Source organism: Apaloderma vittatum, unplaced genomic scaffold (genome assembly GCF_000703405.1).
Source record: "Apaloderma vittatum isolate BGI_N311 unplaced genomic scaffold, ASM70340v1 scaffold11885, whole genome shotgun sequence".
Classification (NCBI taxonomy): Eukaryota; Metazoa; Chordata; class Aves; order Trogoniformes; family Trogonidae; genus Apaloderma; species Apaloderma vittatum.
In genome coordinates this window covers 21,899-38,745 of record NW_009715950.1, presented here as the reverse complement: position 1 = coordinate 38,745, position 16,847 = coordinate 21,899, and the positions used below count along the sequence as shown (strand labels likewise).

General features: G+C 36.2%; 1 protein-coding gene across 1 annotated transcript in view; it reads left to right on the top strand.

The window, feature by feature from the left end:
* ZDHHC21 (zinc finger, DHHC-type containing 21) overlaps positions 1 to 16,261 on the top strand; it is a 29,684-nt gene extending 13,423 nt beyond the window's left edge. Inside the window, exons 5-7 of the mRNA XM_009869355.1 lie at positions 1,929 to 2,045; positions 15,542 to 15,585; positions 16,129 to 16,261. Coding sequence (XP_009867657.1) covers positions 1,929 to 2,045; positions 15,542 to 15,585; positions 16,129 to 16,261 — 294 coding nt within the window. The remainder of the gene's footprint in view (positions 1 to 1,928; positions 2,046 to 15,541; positions 15,586 to 16,128) is intronic.
* The last annotated feature ends 586 nt before the right edge of the window (positions 16,262 to 16,847 follow it).

Sequence of the window (16,847 nt, the reverse complement as noted above, 5' to 3'; positions counted from 1 at the left end):
CATCTTTTAGGGAGGAAAGAAGGGAGAAAGGAGAATAATATTCCTTGGTCTTCAGTATGAAACATCCTTTCTGTACCTCTAGTTTTAACATGTGTTAGAAGGACCAAATGCAAAATGCAGCCTGCCTTTTTCATGCTAGGATTTTGTGTTGTCGTGTGTTTAGTGATGTCTCTTTCCTGCTGGAGATGATACTCAAGAGAAGGAACTCTTCTAATTAGAGTGGGAGGATGCTAAGAGCTATGTTTTAAACTTCTTTCTAATGGGAGGGAGTCTGATGCTAAACCCAGAATCTGGCTTCACTGCTGGCATTCTTCCCTTTCCCTGTGTTCTGTCAGCTTGAGTTTGACTATGTTAAAACATTCCTGAGACAATAAAACAACACACTTATGAAGATGTAAAGAGAAAGTATTTTACAGCTGGTAGAACTTGTAACTTACCTTGCTTTTCTTTAAAGCTTTGGGGACCTAGTGGAAGGGGAAGGAAGGTAGGTGTGAATGCTTTTATTCTGAGTTGATTTAAGTGTGAATTAACTTCTTACCTGAATAGGAAGAGTGTAAAAAAAATGAAACTGAAGCGTTTATTTTCCACAGCATGAAAAAAGGCCAATACAAACAAGACCTGACTAACCAATTCAGAAGAGACTGGTGGAGTTTGTTTTTTGTTTTAGCTGGTTAACTGGTGATTTCTGCTTGTTCATTAAACACTTACTTTCTTCACAGCTTTAGTAGCCAGGATAAACTTTTTTCCCTGGGTTTTTATTTTGAACCTTTGTGGAAATAATTTAAACCTAAAATCAGACTTTTTAAAACTAAATGCAATTTGCTTTAACTATTCTGTTTAATTAAAAACCAGAATTTGTGAATCTAAGAATTCATATTTCTTAAGTCCTGCTGGTTGAATGTAGAGAAGGAAAGTTCAAAAGCAACGTTGTGGCTTCTTTTCATTCAGTTCACTTTTGTGTTCTGATTGTAATTTAAAGTTTACTTGAAAGATTTTAATAGTTTCCTTCTGTGAGTCTGCTTTTTAAAGTGGAGAAACAGATGTGTACGTTCAGAAGGCAGCCTTGAGAATATAACCGTAACTTACAAATAAGAGAATGGGTGTGATAAGTCATTATCAAAGGGTAAGATGTGGTGTGAACTTGCAGTACATCTGCAGTAACCACCATGTCCAAATGGGATAAAAATAAGGCATTTCATCAATTGAAAAAATCTGTAAAACTCTCCTATACTTTTCGTATTTTCTGCTAGATGAAAACAGGCTCTTGAGAGCAGCAGATACAGTGTATTCATATTCTGCTGTACCCTGTCGCAACTTGGTTGTCCATTCATATCTGAAGTTACAGTAATCCACTTAATGCTAAAATTTAAAATACGTAGGTGAGTTTATATCAGATAGTAGACAGAATACAGTGAAACCAATCCAATACAGATACTTGGATCTTATAGGTACCATCTTCAGGGGTCAGGCTAGGAATGTTGTTATTTTTATTGCAGAAGAAGTGATGTTTAAAATGAAATTTGCTGTGTCTGGGAGCTGAGATATAGGAGTCTTATAAATCAGACTCTTTAACAGAATGGTTTTCTTATGTTTTGGAGCTTGTGCATAGCAATCTGTCTCAGTTTGAGGTGGAAGTTTCAGGAATAACCTATTTGAGCTCTGTTTCCAAACCTCATGTACCTGAATGAGTTATTTTAACAGTGTGTTAACCCCCTCCCCAGCTGATTACATGCATCAGTAAAAGATTATTGGTTTATAATTTTAGCACATAAATGTATCAATATTTTGCAATGTAGCTCAAAAATCCAGTATTTGCATTTAGCTGTAGGCCTTTGGGAAGAGCTCTTACCTAGTATTTCCACTCAGTTTAAAGACTTAAATTAATTTGTAAGTGCTAAATTCTCTCTCTTCTTTCTGTCTTATTCTAGGATGTTTTTGTATTTAGACATGAACTTGCACTCTTAAGAATATCTGCCTTCATGGGTCTAATAATATTAGGTGGAATAAGTGGACTCTTTTACACTCAGCTAATGGGTATTTTCACTGTAAGTATATAATTTTAGAAGTATATGTTAATTGTATTTTCAATAAAATTAATAAAAACAGAAAAGCACATTACATTTATTGGAAGAATAGAGAAATACTGGCACTATGAGACACCTGTTCAGTATGTGCTCTGTTAAGACTCTTGTCTCCAAAGAGATCTTAAGAAACCTTTTAACAAACAAGTATCTGATAGTTCATCTATCAAGGTGATTTCCTGATTGTATTAGAAAAATAAAACCATACATTGTCCTGGAATTGTGCAGTGTACAAGGTATGTATTTGTGGGTTTTGATTTTTGGTTTTATTTTAGCACTTCTCATATACACTGATCTCAATTATACTTTGTGACAGTGAGGCCCACTGGTAAGTCACACATTCTGAGAACGTGGACTTTTTGTTAAGTATTCTAATAAATATACGTACATTCGTATCTCTTCAGTTACTAAACTGTGGAATGGAATCATGTACAAATGCATATTCTGTATTTAAAGGTGTAGAAAAAAATCCTCTGCATCAAAAAATTATTCAGTCAAATGAATTTGGTAATGTAATAAACGTCTACAGGAAATAAGCTTTTGTTGCTGTAACATCCTGTTCTGTACATTAGATGTTAATCACTGCCAGTGGATCCTTTAAAGTTATTGTAAGAATGCACAGAAGTGTTTATAAAGTACTGCAGTCTTGAATCGAGAGAGTACATTAGGTAGATCTCTGTATGTCTGAAAGGTTGTATGTAAATTTTTTTTTAAGGACAGCAACAGCATCTTTGTGACTACAACTCATTGAGATGTGCAAGAGATTTCATTTTGGGATTATGAAGCTTCACACAGTATTAACCTTTGTAGGTACATAATGGAAAACCCAACTGTATTATGTAATTCCTTTGTATAGAATAAAGGAAAAAAATTATGGTATAAATTTTTCTTTTGTTAGATAAAGCAATACTATTACTTACTGTTTTTAGTATATTACTTTTACATACATTTACTCTTTGTGTGACTGCTCTTTATGTGACTGTAGCTATGCTGTATATTATTCTTGCCATCCTCCAGCTGCTCTACCAGACTGGTTTTCGCTTTCTGTCAACCCCTGGATCTACAGATTTGCCTTTGTGCCCCTTTACCATGTGCCTGATTTCTGTTGCAGGGTCTTGCTGACATGTTCTCACCTCCCTGTTTAAATGCTGGCACACACTTTTGTGTCTGCATCCTCTAGAGCTGAGATTTTTTTCTGATCTGATACTGTGGCCTTGCTGGGTACCTAGCTGAAGAGGTGCAGACCTCTGAATTCTGCTCACTCTCATTCCCAGTAGTGGGAGAGACGGAAACTTGGAGAGTCTTAGATTTCAGATGCTGAAATATAGATGTCTTCTTTGATCTCTGTTAAATGGATACATGAGACAGAACAAAAAGCCGTATGATCAGTACTATGCTAAAACACCGAAAATGATGAAATGAAAACATACATCTACCATCTACTTCTGTGTGCTGCCAGAAGCTGGACTAAATTGTGCTGGTGGCCATCAGCATCCAGTCAGGTACTATAAGTATGCATCAAATAAAAACTCTCAGGCTGAATCTGATTCTATCAGACACGCCTAAAACTCAGAACACTTCTGTTCTGACACAGGATACCAAGTGCCTCTGCAGCTGGCATGAATTCCCAGTGTTCTTTCACTCTTCTGAACTTAACAGTGTCAGAGTGTTGCCACCGCTGCAAACTTATAAAATGCTTTAAAGCTCCTTTATTCTATGTCAGTTGTATAATACACTGTGAACTACATCCCAGTGTACTTACTGAGCTGCCCACTACCCTAGAACAGGTGTGGGCTAAGAGCATTTTCAAGTCCGACCTCTCTTAAGTGCCTAAATGGTAGTTCTGTGGATTCTGTACTACGCCTGGATATTGTCTTCTGTCCTTATTGCCAAACTGAAAAAACCACACTACACTAATTGCTGATATGGATAGACTGTGAGAGGCAGATGCTCTAAAGTACAGATCTTCTGTATTAGGGCCTCTCATTGCAGCATACCTGTAGCAGAAGGCCTATTGGCTTGCCTGATATGGACAAGATTTTAGGTTTGGGATTGTTAGATTGGGATTATTAGGGAAGTAGAAATCTGTTACTGGGATTTCCAAACTAATTCATTCACGCCACATGGATGCTTTAGCATTGATTCACTAAAGAACAGGTCATCTATCTGCCACTCAAAGCATTTTCATACCAGCAGTGCAATCATCTTCCTTTTCATTTCTTTCTTCATGAGTATAGAATTGTCAAGAATAAACAATATGGTCATTTTGAGGAGATCTGCTTGGGAACAACTAGTCAGACTTCCGACAAAGCAAGCCAGCTCTATTTGGTGAGGTTGTGCTAAGTCTGCAAGTTTTGCCAGAAAATCTTTCTGTACAAATGTTTTTTGATTGTCAGCATCGTAGTGTGGGGATTTCCTTCCTTCGTAAGCTCTTGCTAACAGCTTTGGCTTGCCAGTGGAAAAGGCAGAGCAGAGGGCAGCAGGTGAGTGAGTAACTTACTGCAGGCTCCCCAAAGACTTAGATGCATAGAACAGGGAAACAAAGAAACTTGAGTGTAGCCACCCACAGGGCTGAGCACACTGTGTGGAAAACATTCAAGCCCCACAGAAGCAGTGAACCACCAAGAGACAGCCAAGTTCACACTGTGTACTGTGTTGGAGTTACTGTTCAGCATCTAACCTTTCTGTATAAACTAAGCAAGCTGTATCTGAAATGAGTTCTGTTTAAAATAACATTTAGCTGAAACTTAGCAGTGCCAAAATTGTGGGTTTTGAAAGAAAAATAAACTCAAGATTTTTCAAACTTCAAACTTTGTAGCAAAACTTCCTGATTATCCGTAAGGTAAATTTGCTTGACCATCACAGTGTAATCTTTCAGAAATGAACCCAATAGTTTCTGTTTTGTCTAACTAATACAAAGATAAGGCTAACTTCTTCCAGAATACTGGACATGCATATTAAAAAAAATCCCCAGTTCTGTCTTTCATTATGTTCTAGAGGCACAGAATGTGCTCTGCTCACTGTCAGTCTCACAGAAGCAACTTGGGATAGTGAAATTGCAGAATTGTTCATCCTCCTTTAGCATCATCAGTAATAAGGAACTAGGACCTGAAATGGCAACTCTTTGCTTTGTTGTTTATGGTTGACTTCCAAAGTCTGGTGCCTCTGCTCAAATCTGAATAGTGGGAATGCAACATGCATTATGAAGTGTGGTAGGTACTGTAGTTCAGAGTACTCATGCTGATTCTTCATATTTACGAAAGTTTATCCTTTTGCCGTGGCAGAAGCATAAAGTTGAGTGTACAGAATTAATTTGCATTAAGTGACCTTTGTATACAGGATTTCAGTAAGCAGACTTGCTCTTTACTAAAATTGAGCTAAGTGATAGCTTGACAACTGTAAGAAGTAGCGTATTTTAAGGGGAAATACTGGCATTTTCTCCTTTTTGATATATTTTTTCAGAAATCAAAAAATGTCATTCAGCTGAACATGTAATAGAAAGCCTATGTCTGATGCAATCCAGCATGTTTTTCTGAAACAGGGCAGTAGCTAAAATAGAAAAGCAAAGCAGCACATTATGATGTGCAAGTGAAATACTCTGCTGTGTGTGCTGGCACTTAACAAAATTCGGTGGTTTTGTGCACTTGACTGGTCTGTGCCTTTCATTGCATAACTCTGATGGGTTATAACAGTAGGTTCATTATGTATAAGTTCTTTAAGAAAAAAAATGCATGTAATCTGCTGTTACCCTATTTCATTTGTGTTCAACAGATGCTTGGAAAAAATGTACTCTCTGATAAAAATGAAAAGTTTGTAACTTATGCACTCACATTTGGCTCTTGCACAGAGAATATTCTTAAGGCTGTACTGCTTGAGAAGGTGGTTACTGGCCTAAGTTAGCTAACACGCAGTAATTTCTCTGAGTACATTTACTCCCTCTGTTACTGTGGTATCGCTGTTAGGGTATCATTAGCACAAGGCTGTTCATATCTCATCTGGAGGTCCAGGAAGCCAAAGAGCAAGGGAGGTGACTTCCTACAATGAGAGGAGAACAGCTGGTTGGCAAAAACTGTCCTTAGAGGAACTTTTGACATGAATTGTTCCGATGAAGAGGGGAGCAGCTGAGGTGGCCTCTGTATACAAGATTAGTGCTTTCTCCCTAGAAACTAGCATATGTGAAACACACTTCTAGCAGAAGGAGCACATGGCTCATTTCATCCTCCTTCTCCAGTTGCTTTCCCCAAGCTCGTGTTTGCCTTTACTCTCATCGTCATCCGGAATTTTAACACTTCTTCTGTGATGCCCCTGAGATAGCTCCTGGGGGAGTTTTATTTGAATAAATTGGAAATAGAAGTATCTAAGATCTCCCTAATTCAGAAGTTTCTGAAATAGGGAGAGATTTAAGATCCTAATTTAGGAGTTCTAGGAACCTAAGAAGAAACTTCTTAAAATCTTGGTATTAACAGTTGGTCTTCTTGATTCTGATTTTCCTGGCTCTGGAGAACTGGGTGGAAGAAATTAGTTTAACCCATGAAGATAGCACTGTCTGACGTAATTTCCAAAATGATCATGTGTTTATATTAAATGCCTCCCTATCTTCAATACTAGGTCCTTGCTTTACCAGTCCTCTATTACCTGCCGTTGCTTCTAGTGCAAATTTGAATTTTGTATTCCTTAACTGGAAATAAGCCTGTATTCCCAGGTGGCATGATGCTTTTTAATGATACTGCCTGAGAAATAAAAGCAAGCTTAGTATATAACAGTAAGTAAAAAAATAACGCCAACATAAAAAGATTTTTTGTCAGTTGCACCTTAGAAAAACTAAATGTTCTCCTACCAAGAATAATTTTGTTTTTTTTTTTTTTACTCCATACTCCAGACTACTAGCTGCTTGTTCTTCTACTAGCAATTGCTCCTGTTTTGCCTCAACCGTTACAGCTATAGTATAGACACTTTCAAACCCCATGAAGGTAGAGAGGTGATTTTTTGTTTGGTGGTTTCTCGTAAAATGATAATTTTGCTGAGATAGTTCCATTCTAGAATTTTTTTTAATTTTCCACAAAAAAAATCCAAAACATCTGCTGTCTTATGCAACTACTGCCTACATCTGTTAATGGCATTTTACTACAGTGGCACATGTAAAGTTTATCTAGAAAATAATGTTTTGCATTTAACCTAGAAGAAAATCTTGAGGAGATCATATCTATGTTACTCAATTTTATTTCAAATTACTTTTTTCCTGTAGCTACCCTCATATAAATTAATAAAATTTAAATGGAAGCTAAATAAAGTTGGTATCCAGAAACTTGCTTGCTTTCTCAAGACACATTTTCTTGACATGTTTTTAAGAAGTCCTTTCTTACTTGGTATTTTTAAATATAGCAGACACTTGTTTTCCTAGAAAATGCTTTACTAGCCTACTTACTTATATAGTCGTAGGAAAAGGCGTAAATTCACCTGTGGAAAAAAAAAGTCTCTTTTTATCAACTACAGATTGTAGGAGGTAAAGAACTGCAATTCAGGCTCTTTTAAACATGTGGAACTGTCAGGATGCTCGTGTGTGTATCAGTACAAGACTAGCCCTAGCATTTTCATTTCTTTTGATGATGTTCCTTTTTTTGTTTTAAACACGTACTTCTGTATGGTTATCATGTCACTTTAGCAGTTAAATGATGTTAAAACCCAGTTTTTCTCTTTATATAGTAAGGTATTGACATGTTTGATTTACAAGACATTACTGTAGAACAAGTAATAAATAGTAAGGCATGCTTTTTTAAGTGGTGGTTTGTCTGGTTATTTTGATATTTATTCACATCTAGTGAAGTTTTAAATTGCACCAGAAACTGCTAAGAAGTATTCAGTTTACTGACCTTTTTTTTTTTATGGCTGGTACCTTTTACATATGTGAGATTTTCTTCCTCTCAAGATCTGTGTTGTTTTTTATTTTGTTGGCTGCCACCTGTCTGAAGCAATCAGCCACTTCTTTCTCTTCCTCTGTACAAAAGGAAAATCCCATCTTCCCATGGATGGTGGAAGGTAACAGGATAATCAGTTCAGCAGTGATCCTCTGATGTCATTGTGGGAGCCCTGTAAAAGCGGATTATCTGTGACCCAGATAAAATAATTAGAAATTACTTGGACACTTACAAATAACTGATCTACTAATCTCATTTCCAAAGTTAAAAAAGGCCTGTCTCTCAACGTAACACTACCAGATGTTTCAGTTAAACAGCATCCTTTGCAGAGACTAATCTGAACCCTAATTTTAAAGGATTACCTTTGATTGTTGTTTATTTCAAACACTAAACAGTTTGTGTTTTCATTTTTCCATATGTTCATACAAAAGTATTTGTATGGAAATAAAGAAATTTTCTTCATTTTTTTCCACTACAATCCATCAAGTACAATTTTACGTGATTTCTCTGTGTTAGTATTCCAGAGAAAAACTTTCCTTAAAATTATTTAGTAATTAACTTGTTTCTCTGAGGCAGAACTGTGCAATGGATGGGCTTTTATAAATTTAATAGATACCATGTGGTCTTTGTGCAAGATGGTGAATCTGTTATTAAAAACTAAGTGGACAGTGACTTTATTAATTTAATTAATGCTACCGGGGTTTCCTGTTAATTAACTGTTTGAATGGTGTATGGTGATATGCCAATATCCTGGTGCATCAGTACTGTGTGGATGTGGTAGAGAAAAATTTCCCTTTATTTGCTTTGGGAAGGATTGAAGGGAAAATAGTTCAACAGCTGGTGTTCAGCAGTCTGTCTGGGGCACAATATGATGCCAACCACATAAATTTTTCCCTTTAGCAGCATTTTAAAATGTTGGGGGTTTTAAATGCTATGTTTTATTATTGTTGCAGTGTTTCTCCTTTTCCCCTTCAAGTAGCAAATGTATTTCACAATTTTTATTGTTCTTGTAAACATAACCATCTCCCCATGAATATCTTGAACATACTAATTCATCTATTTTAAGTATTTGCCTTAGTGTGACTGATACTTGCAGTGAGCATGTAGTAAGGAACATTTTTAATTTTTCTCAGGGCTTCTTCTCAATAGAACAAAAGCTTCTTTTTAAGGAAGTTGGAAAAAGATGGACATTGTACAAGTTAATTTTCTGAGATATTTATATCAAAGGAGTATTTTCAAGCAGTTGATTTTCTTTATAATTTCATTTAACAGTATAATACAAAAATGAAGTGCAAACAAGTGAAAAAAAATTATTTGTGTAATCAGTAAGTCAGGCAAAATTTTACAAAGGTTGAAATGCAAAATAATGAAAATGTAACTGGAGTTATTCTATTAATAAAACGAAAGACTTTTTAATTCTTTGCATGTATCATAGTATTAATCCATTACTGTTTTAATATCCAGAGTGTGCAAGTGATCTTGTGCTAAAATGCTTTTTGTATTTAAAAATAAGTATCTTATAATTAAAAATATTTATACTCATATCTTTAATCAGATAATCTATTAAATACTATTTTGATTAGTGAAATAGGGCTTTTCCTGTTTTTTTCAAACATGGCAGAAATGTAATCAAGGAATTATTAATCCACATAATTAAGTTTAGCACAAATTAGGATTTGTAGGGGAAATTAGGATTCCCAGGCAAATGTATTCTTTACCTGGCTGTAATAAAGTGTAAGATAGAATGTAAATATAGACGGAGAGCAAAAAGTATATGAACTATAAATCCAAATAGTAATTTGAAACTAGATGTGTAGCAGAAAGTAAGTTTATATTAATATTACCTGTCTGTATCTTCCTTATTGTTTTTACTCCTTCCCCTTTTCCTGTCTCTGCTTTTAATCCACCTGTAGGTAAAACTATTAGAAGACTGCAAAAAGTCCTATAAATTAAATTGCCAGGAAGTAGTGATGTCCTGGTGTTTAAATGGGATTTTGTTAACTGTGTAAGGGTGTTTTTTATCTTATTTACCTTATTTTTCTCAAATAGACTAGCAATTTGTTTAACATTTTTAGTGAAGGTATCCTAAGAGTCTTAAACACCTATTTACCATCACAATAAAATTTTAGCATATTTTAAAATCTTCTTTCATGAGCTGTTTAAAATGTAAGAATAAATTCAAGCATAAGACACGCTAAGTGGTAAAAGATATCAACTGTTTTATTTAGATCACTACATGGTTTCACGCAAAGGGGGAATACTTTTATTGGTATTATTTACAGTGCTATTAAGGAAAAGTGTAAGTTAGAAAATTTAATCAAAACCATTTTATACTGTGCAGAGAGTCAAAAATATCCCCTGTTCACCTGAGGAGGAAGTGGGTTTAAAACTCAATTATTTTTCTAAATTGTAAAAAAGGAAGTCGATTTAACCAATTGAAATTAAGTATAATTATTATCTATAATAACAGTGAGTGTTCTGAGGGCTTAGTACATTTTGTTTAAATGTTGCTTGTCAGATACAGACATCGTATCATTCAAATGGCTTCTGTGTGGGAAGGTCAGCAGCTAGCGTTTTTTTCTTAATATTTTTGCCTTGAGAAGGTATTTGTGAGCATCAAGAAAATTAGTATGTTTTGTCACATGTCTTGCCATCATCCAGCTATCTGCACCTGACACACTATAGGTTTGAAACAGACTGGATAATTTGTATCATCTTCTTTGTAGGTATATTCCTAATCTGTTGTCAGAGGTTTTCTTTTTATTGAATTATTTTCTAATAGACAAATACATTGGAAATCTATTTAGCTATGTTCATCAGAGCTTAGAGGAGTGTAGGAGTATCCCCTAGATATAACATAGTATAGCTTAATTTTTCATTTTGTACACAATTTTTTACTTTAGGTTTTTAAAGTAAAAACAGAACTGTTAATTTTCAGCCTGAGCCTAATTGCAGTTGACAAAATTAATCATATTATCTTATGTGAGAAGGCTAGATTAAGGAAACAATGCTAAAAAGTAGCCAAATGTAAACAGAAAATGTAATTAATGCCAACAAGAAAGTTTCTGAAATACGAAGTATTCTTTCTACGAATTTTACATTTTTCAGTTTCTTACCTGTGATTTACATACACATAATAAAAGGAAGATAGGTAGAAGAAATGGGAAAATGTGTTTTTCAAATAGAGGATATGTTATCTTCAACTTTTAGATGAAAGCAATGGCTGCAAATGCAGGAAGGCTTGCAAGTTCTGTTTGTTTTTTCTCTTTTTGCTTTATCTCCTGCTGATTCTTATATACGGAGTATTTGAAAATACTCTGTTAAGAAAGCATAGCATAATGCTTACCATCTTCTGTTGCAAAATTTAAGCAGAGCTGTATTAATTACACATCACTTTAAGCAGACACAGAAGAGAAATTGAACCAGAGATTGTGGCTCGTGCTTTGGAGTTAGTCCTTTCAGTTACAAATTACAGCTTCTCCTATGGAAAACATGTATCAAGAAAAGGAAGATATTCATTCCATATTCTTCTTCAGTGATAAATTAATTTATGAAGAATCCCATCTTGTGGCACAGTTTGTTAAATAGTGCATGTGATCTTTTTAAAAAAAAAATGTTTTTTTCAGGCAGTTGGTTATGCTAATTAAAAATATAAAGGTGAAAGATGTATCCTCATAGTAGCTAACATGGGTGCATTCATTTGCAGATGAGTTTTTAGGTTGGTCTGCAGAATTCTGTCAGTGCGCTTACATACGTCTCTCCATTCCTGTTGTAACCGTCTTAGCTATGGCAGTGGCTTACTTCACTTAGAGCAGACAAGCTGCTCTTACAGACTTCTAGTAAGTCCTCAAAGTAAAAAAACATTTGTCATCCCCTCAGCAGAGTCTGAACCCTTTGTCCTTTGCCTCTTATTTTAAAGTGATACTTTGTTAATGGTTGCTGTGTTTATTTCCTCTAACTTCTTTTGCCTTTCTCACTGTGGTATGATTTTTTTCCCCTAGTTGTTTTAAGATGCTTATCAGTGGGTATGTATCTCTGAATAACCAGGTGCAGGAACAATAGTTGTTTCCAATCTGGATGATGACTGGGGGTCCAGATGACCCTTCATATGAAATTAATCAGTTGTGGGTTAGTCAGTTTCATCTTTTATGCAATTGTAAATTTTGTGGGATTTTTGGAGACAGAAATTACTAGGACTGAACAGATATGCCGTGTTTTCTCGTATCAAGTTGTTTTCAACTTTGGGATGAATGCCAGTTCTCCAAAAGATTTTCATATCAGCATTAGCTGTGAGTCTCAGGATAAAAAAAAAAAATCTTGGAGTTCTATTTGTATTAATAGTAATCCAAGCTGATAGTAGATGCAGACAGCCAAAGCCTCTTAGCCTGAACACAGTAATTCTGATGTAGCAAAACCTTGGTTTACATCAAATGCATAATTAAGAGAGATGATATTCTGGTTGAAAGCCATTTGTGAGGTGTGTTAATGAACATCATTTAGATGAATAGTGGTTATTCTGGTCCTGCTGTCTCCAAAAGAAGAAAAAATACATCTGTCTGAAAAGAAAGCTTTAAGTAACAGGCCAAAACTCAACTGGAGTCCTCTTCCTTTCCTTCCTCTCCTGTCTCCAGAGGGACTACCGAGTTTCCTGGGGTGCTGTGAAGTTTCACATTCATTTGAAAAGGTAAATTGGTTCTCTCTCAAAAGTACATTTTATATGAGTCCAACTGTTTTGCCGCAGTTTTGGGGAAGCGAAGCTGTGAGGGGAATTGAGTTTCTTACGTTCAGTCACCAGCACTCGTTAAGCAGCTAAATTTCAGAGAGGTGTTTCCTCTCATTCCCTCCTGTCCTAGCTCATTGCTCTCAAAATGGCTGTGAAGTTTTTTTAATGCTGAAAGAGTATCCCAGAAGCAAAGGATTCACTGTTCAGTCCCAATTCCTTTAAAGCAGAAGTATTCTAAAGTAGATGTCGTTTTCATGAAAAAGGGATGGAAGGAAAGAAGGGAGGGAGGAAGTATTTCCTTTAGCTTCCTACACATATAGGATCCTTGGTGTGTTTTAAAGGTGTGGAAGGTTTACAGTCTTCTTACAGTCATTTTCTGCAGTTCCTCTTCTGGTGCTTTCACTTAGTTCATTAATGTAACGTGTTACATTTTTGAGAGGAGCAGACCCTGATGAGCATCTTTCAAGTCTTGATAACATACCATGATAATAATTAAAAAGAAAGACATCCCCTAGTTCCCAACCTGGGAATTCCTCCAAAAATCTCAAATATAGCATTTCAGAGAAGAGCGTAAATGTCTAATGAATAGATGCTGTGGAGAAACATAGCAAAATGCCATATTTAAGGTATTATTTTATTAGTTACTGCTGCACCCTAAGCTGTTTTAAGGTGCTTTTTTGTGAAATGATAGCTTAAATCTTTGGTAGCTGGAAATAAATTATAGTCTGCAGTAGTATGCTACGGTTGTATGAAAAATCGGTGGCGATCATTGCTTTCAAACATAATGACAAATATTGTTTAGTACTATCAGGCAGACAGCTTTGAATTGACCAGCGTATAATCTTTAGAGCTGGTATATTTTTGCAGTTATGGATGGAGCTGTGGCATCTCATGAAAATTCTGTTACAATCTCACTGAAATGTCTGTGTTTACTTAGTCCTTTCTGTTCAGAAAGCTGTGTGTGATTTCCTGTTGTCAGAAAAAGTGGTGTGTGTTCTGCTGAGAGCTGGACAAAAAGCCAGCCAAAAGAAGCAGAAGATCCCTTGGCTGTGCAGTCAGGTCCCACCATTAGAAGGAGAGCGGCTTGTGTCTTGTAATACTTTCCTGACACCTTTGGCAGGTGAGGGGGAATGCGCTAGACGGGCCCATACAGTGGAGAGGAGAAGCAATTTATCTCTGAAAATCCAAACAACAGACAGTATTTACAGTCTGATGCCTCCACTCCTGTCCTCTCTTGCTGTTGAGTGGTTGTTCAAATCCACCTAACGATGGGGCCAGAACAGCTTGTGCAGTCTGCTATGCCTGCCTTCTCTGCAGAAACGGGGAAGAACTTGGGCGTCCTGGTGGGCTGGTGTGAGAAGAGGGGACTTCTTTGCCATAATGCGTCTGGAATTCAGCTCGGTAGGTCCTGGGCACACTTAAAATTTTTGCCGTTTATCATGTGGTAAGGGATCCTGTTCCAAGACTCATCAGAGCTGGGAAGGGCAAAATTAGGCAAGGGGAGTTGAGACCACCCATGCCTGCTGAAGCAGGGAAGCAGTTTCCTGTACATTATTTTTCGCTCACATTTCACCCTTCGCCTTCCAAGCTTTATCAAAGATGGTGGCAGAATCCCTGCAGTGCCCGCACTGAATTGGATGCACTGATGGCAGGAACAGTCAAAGAACACAGTATGGTGTTATTGCTAGGTGGTGTTTCCACATGACAAAGAAGTTACAGCGTAATTAAGTCACAGCCCTGGTGTCCCTGTGTGACTGGGACTATAGCAGCTAGCTCTCAGTTTCGTTCGAACACTAGTGTAATCTGACAGGTGCATTATGTGCATGCCTAAATCAATGAACAGTAAAGCGAAATATCAAGCTGCCATGAGAAATTATTTCAATTATTGTATGTTGGACCTCATGACTGATTTTTGGGACATAATGAACTATGAATGTGCATTGAAAACACGAATACTACTGGAGTTAGAATTGAAGTGATATTCAAAAACCAAGCTTTTTTGTTAACTACATAGTGCAAAAGTGAGAAAAAAGTGCTATTGTTGGGTTTAAAACTTTTGTTTGGGGATGATCTAAGCTTAAGTTGATTTGTTAGTTATAAAACTTTGTAACTCATTAAATCAATCATGTTCAGAAAAGTAAAGTATGAATTTAATTTACTGTTAGCTGCTGGTGTACCTTCACTCTGCACATTGTTTATTTTTTGTTATATTTTAAGAGAATAATTTTTATATTTGGTATTTACTGTAGTAACTATGGAAACTGGTGGTATACTCCTAGTGATGATGTTTGCATTATAATACTTAAGAATATAACTATTTAAAACCTTCTTAATAGCTCCTGCTTTTCAAAATACTGCATCTGATAATAGTTGCATTGTGCTACTTTTTCCTGTGGTTATCTAGATGGAATACTCGAAGACTGGACTAGGTGCACTTGAAAAGGATGAGAAGAGTGTACCTTTCATACGTTACTTCTAATTGTCCCAGAAATTAATTGCAATATTTTAATTAATTTTAGCTGTAATACTGCTGTAAGTTTTTGTTGGCATTCTGTGGTATGTGCTGGCATAGTAAAACTATGCAGTATAGTTTCACATTGTGTTTGTAAAAATCATTTAACAGACTGAGCAAATTTGTGTGTATAATCTCACAGCTGTCTAAAACTAATATTGTATATGAGTAGCATGTAAACCTGCCACACTAGTGCCAAAGCAGTATATGCTAGGAATTGATTCCCTGCTTTATTTAGTTGCTTTCATAATTCCATTTTACCAGTTAGGAGTGTAAATACTTTTTCATTGTGTTTTGTTTTCTTCAACAGGACACTACAAGTATAGAAAAAATGTCAAACTGTTGTGACGACATGTAAGTGCTGTAAAATTTCTACATTTATTTGCTGAAAAGCTGAAGGAGTACCTGTGGTTTTGGTTTTTTAACTGTGTGAGAGAAAAAAGGAACTGAAAGCACTTTGTTAAGGTTATTTTGAGTAGTACTGTGCCCTGTGCTTCCTATGTCTTGCAGCAGCTCACTAATCTTTTGTATTGATTGTACACAAAGTAGCCTCACGTTATTCCTGTTCCTTCCCTACCCAAAACCAATGCAACTATATTTTCTTTAAAAAGTACAGATCAAAAGACACTTTCTGCTGTGTCTTGGCATACATTTCATTGATTCTGAGGTTCTTCTCTGCTTCAAAAGTTGCCTTTGGTTGATTAACGACACCGATAGTTTCTGTTCTCCAGAGTTAAGTCTCACTGTGTGCTGTAATGAAAGAAAAGCTGTATTCATGATGCTGGGACACAATTCATCAAAGTCCAGTAATGGATCCCCAGCCAACCTGCATTATTCTAGCTGACTGAAGTGCACCGTGGGCGTGCTGTCTTTCACTAATAATGCTGTCTTCTATAGATCAAGGCCCCGAAAACCGTGGCAGCAGACCTTCTCAGAAGTTTTTGGCACTCACTGGAAGATCCTGTGGTTTATTCCTTTCAGGCAGAGGCAACCACTGCGAGTTCCCTACCACTTTGCCAGTCATGTCTAAACAGATGGACGGTGGGCACAGATGGGTCCTCCATGCTGGAAGTGCGCTACAGGTTTTATGATAATAGGACTGTGACAGTCTTCAATCAGTTGAAATCCACGCACCAATCCTAGGCATCACGATGTGCCCCAGGCTTTATTTGAATAGTGGTCTTTATTATCTTCTGAGATTAGTACAACTTGTAGGTATAACTTCAGGCATGTTTACCTTCAAATTAGTGTTCCAAGGGGATTTCTTCTGTCTTCAAGTTTAATACCAAAACCAAATGACTGGAATGCAGTCTTACTCAGTTTGATAGTGGCTTTTTTGATTTATGTTTTTTTGGTAGGAAACACTGAAGTTTACATTGATTGTTAGCTTTCCCACTAAGTGTCTTATTCTGCCTTGTATTTTTTTTCAGTAGATGTCTATTAATATATTTTTTTCTGCTACATGTGTTTAAAATTCTCTAATATTGCCATTTATCTTTGATATGCAATAGTAATCCTGCAACACCACACTGTAAAAAGTAACATTTTAAACTGAAGCAGACTTCTTCCTAAACCTTTCTCAGAGAGGTTTTTATAAATACAAATAAATGTAAGTA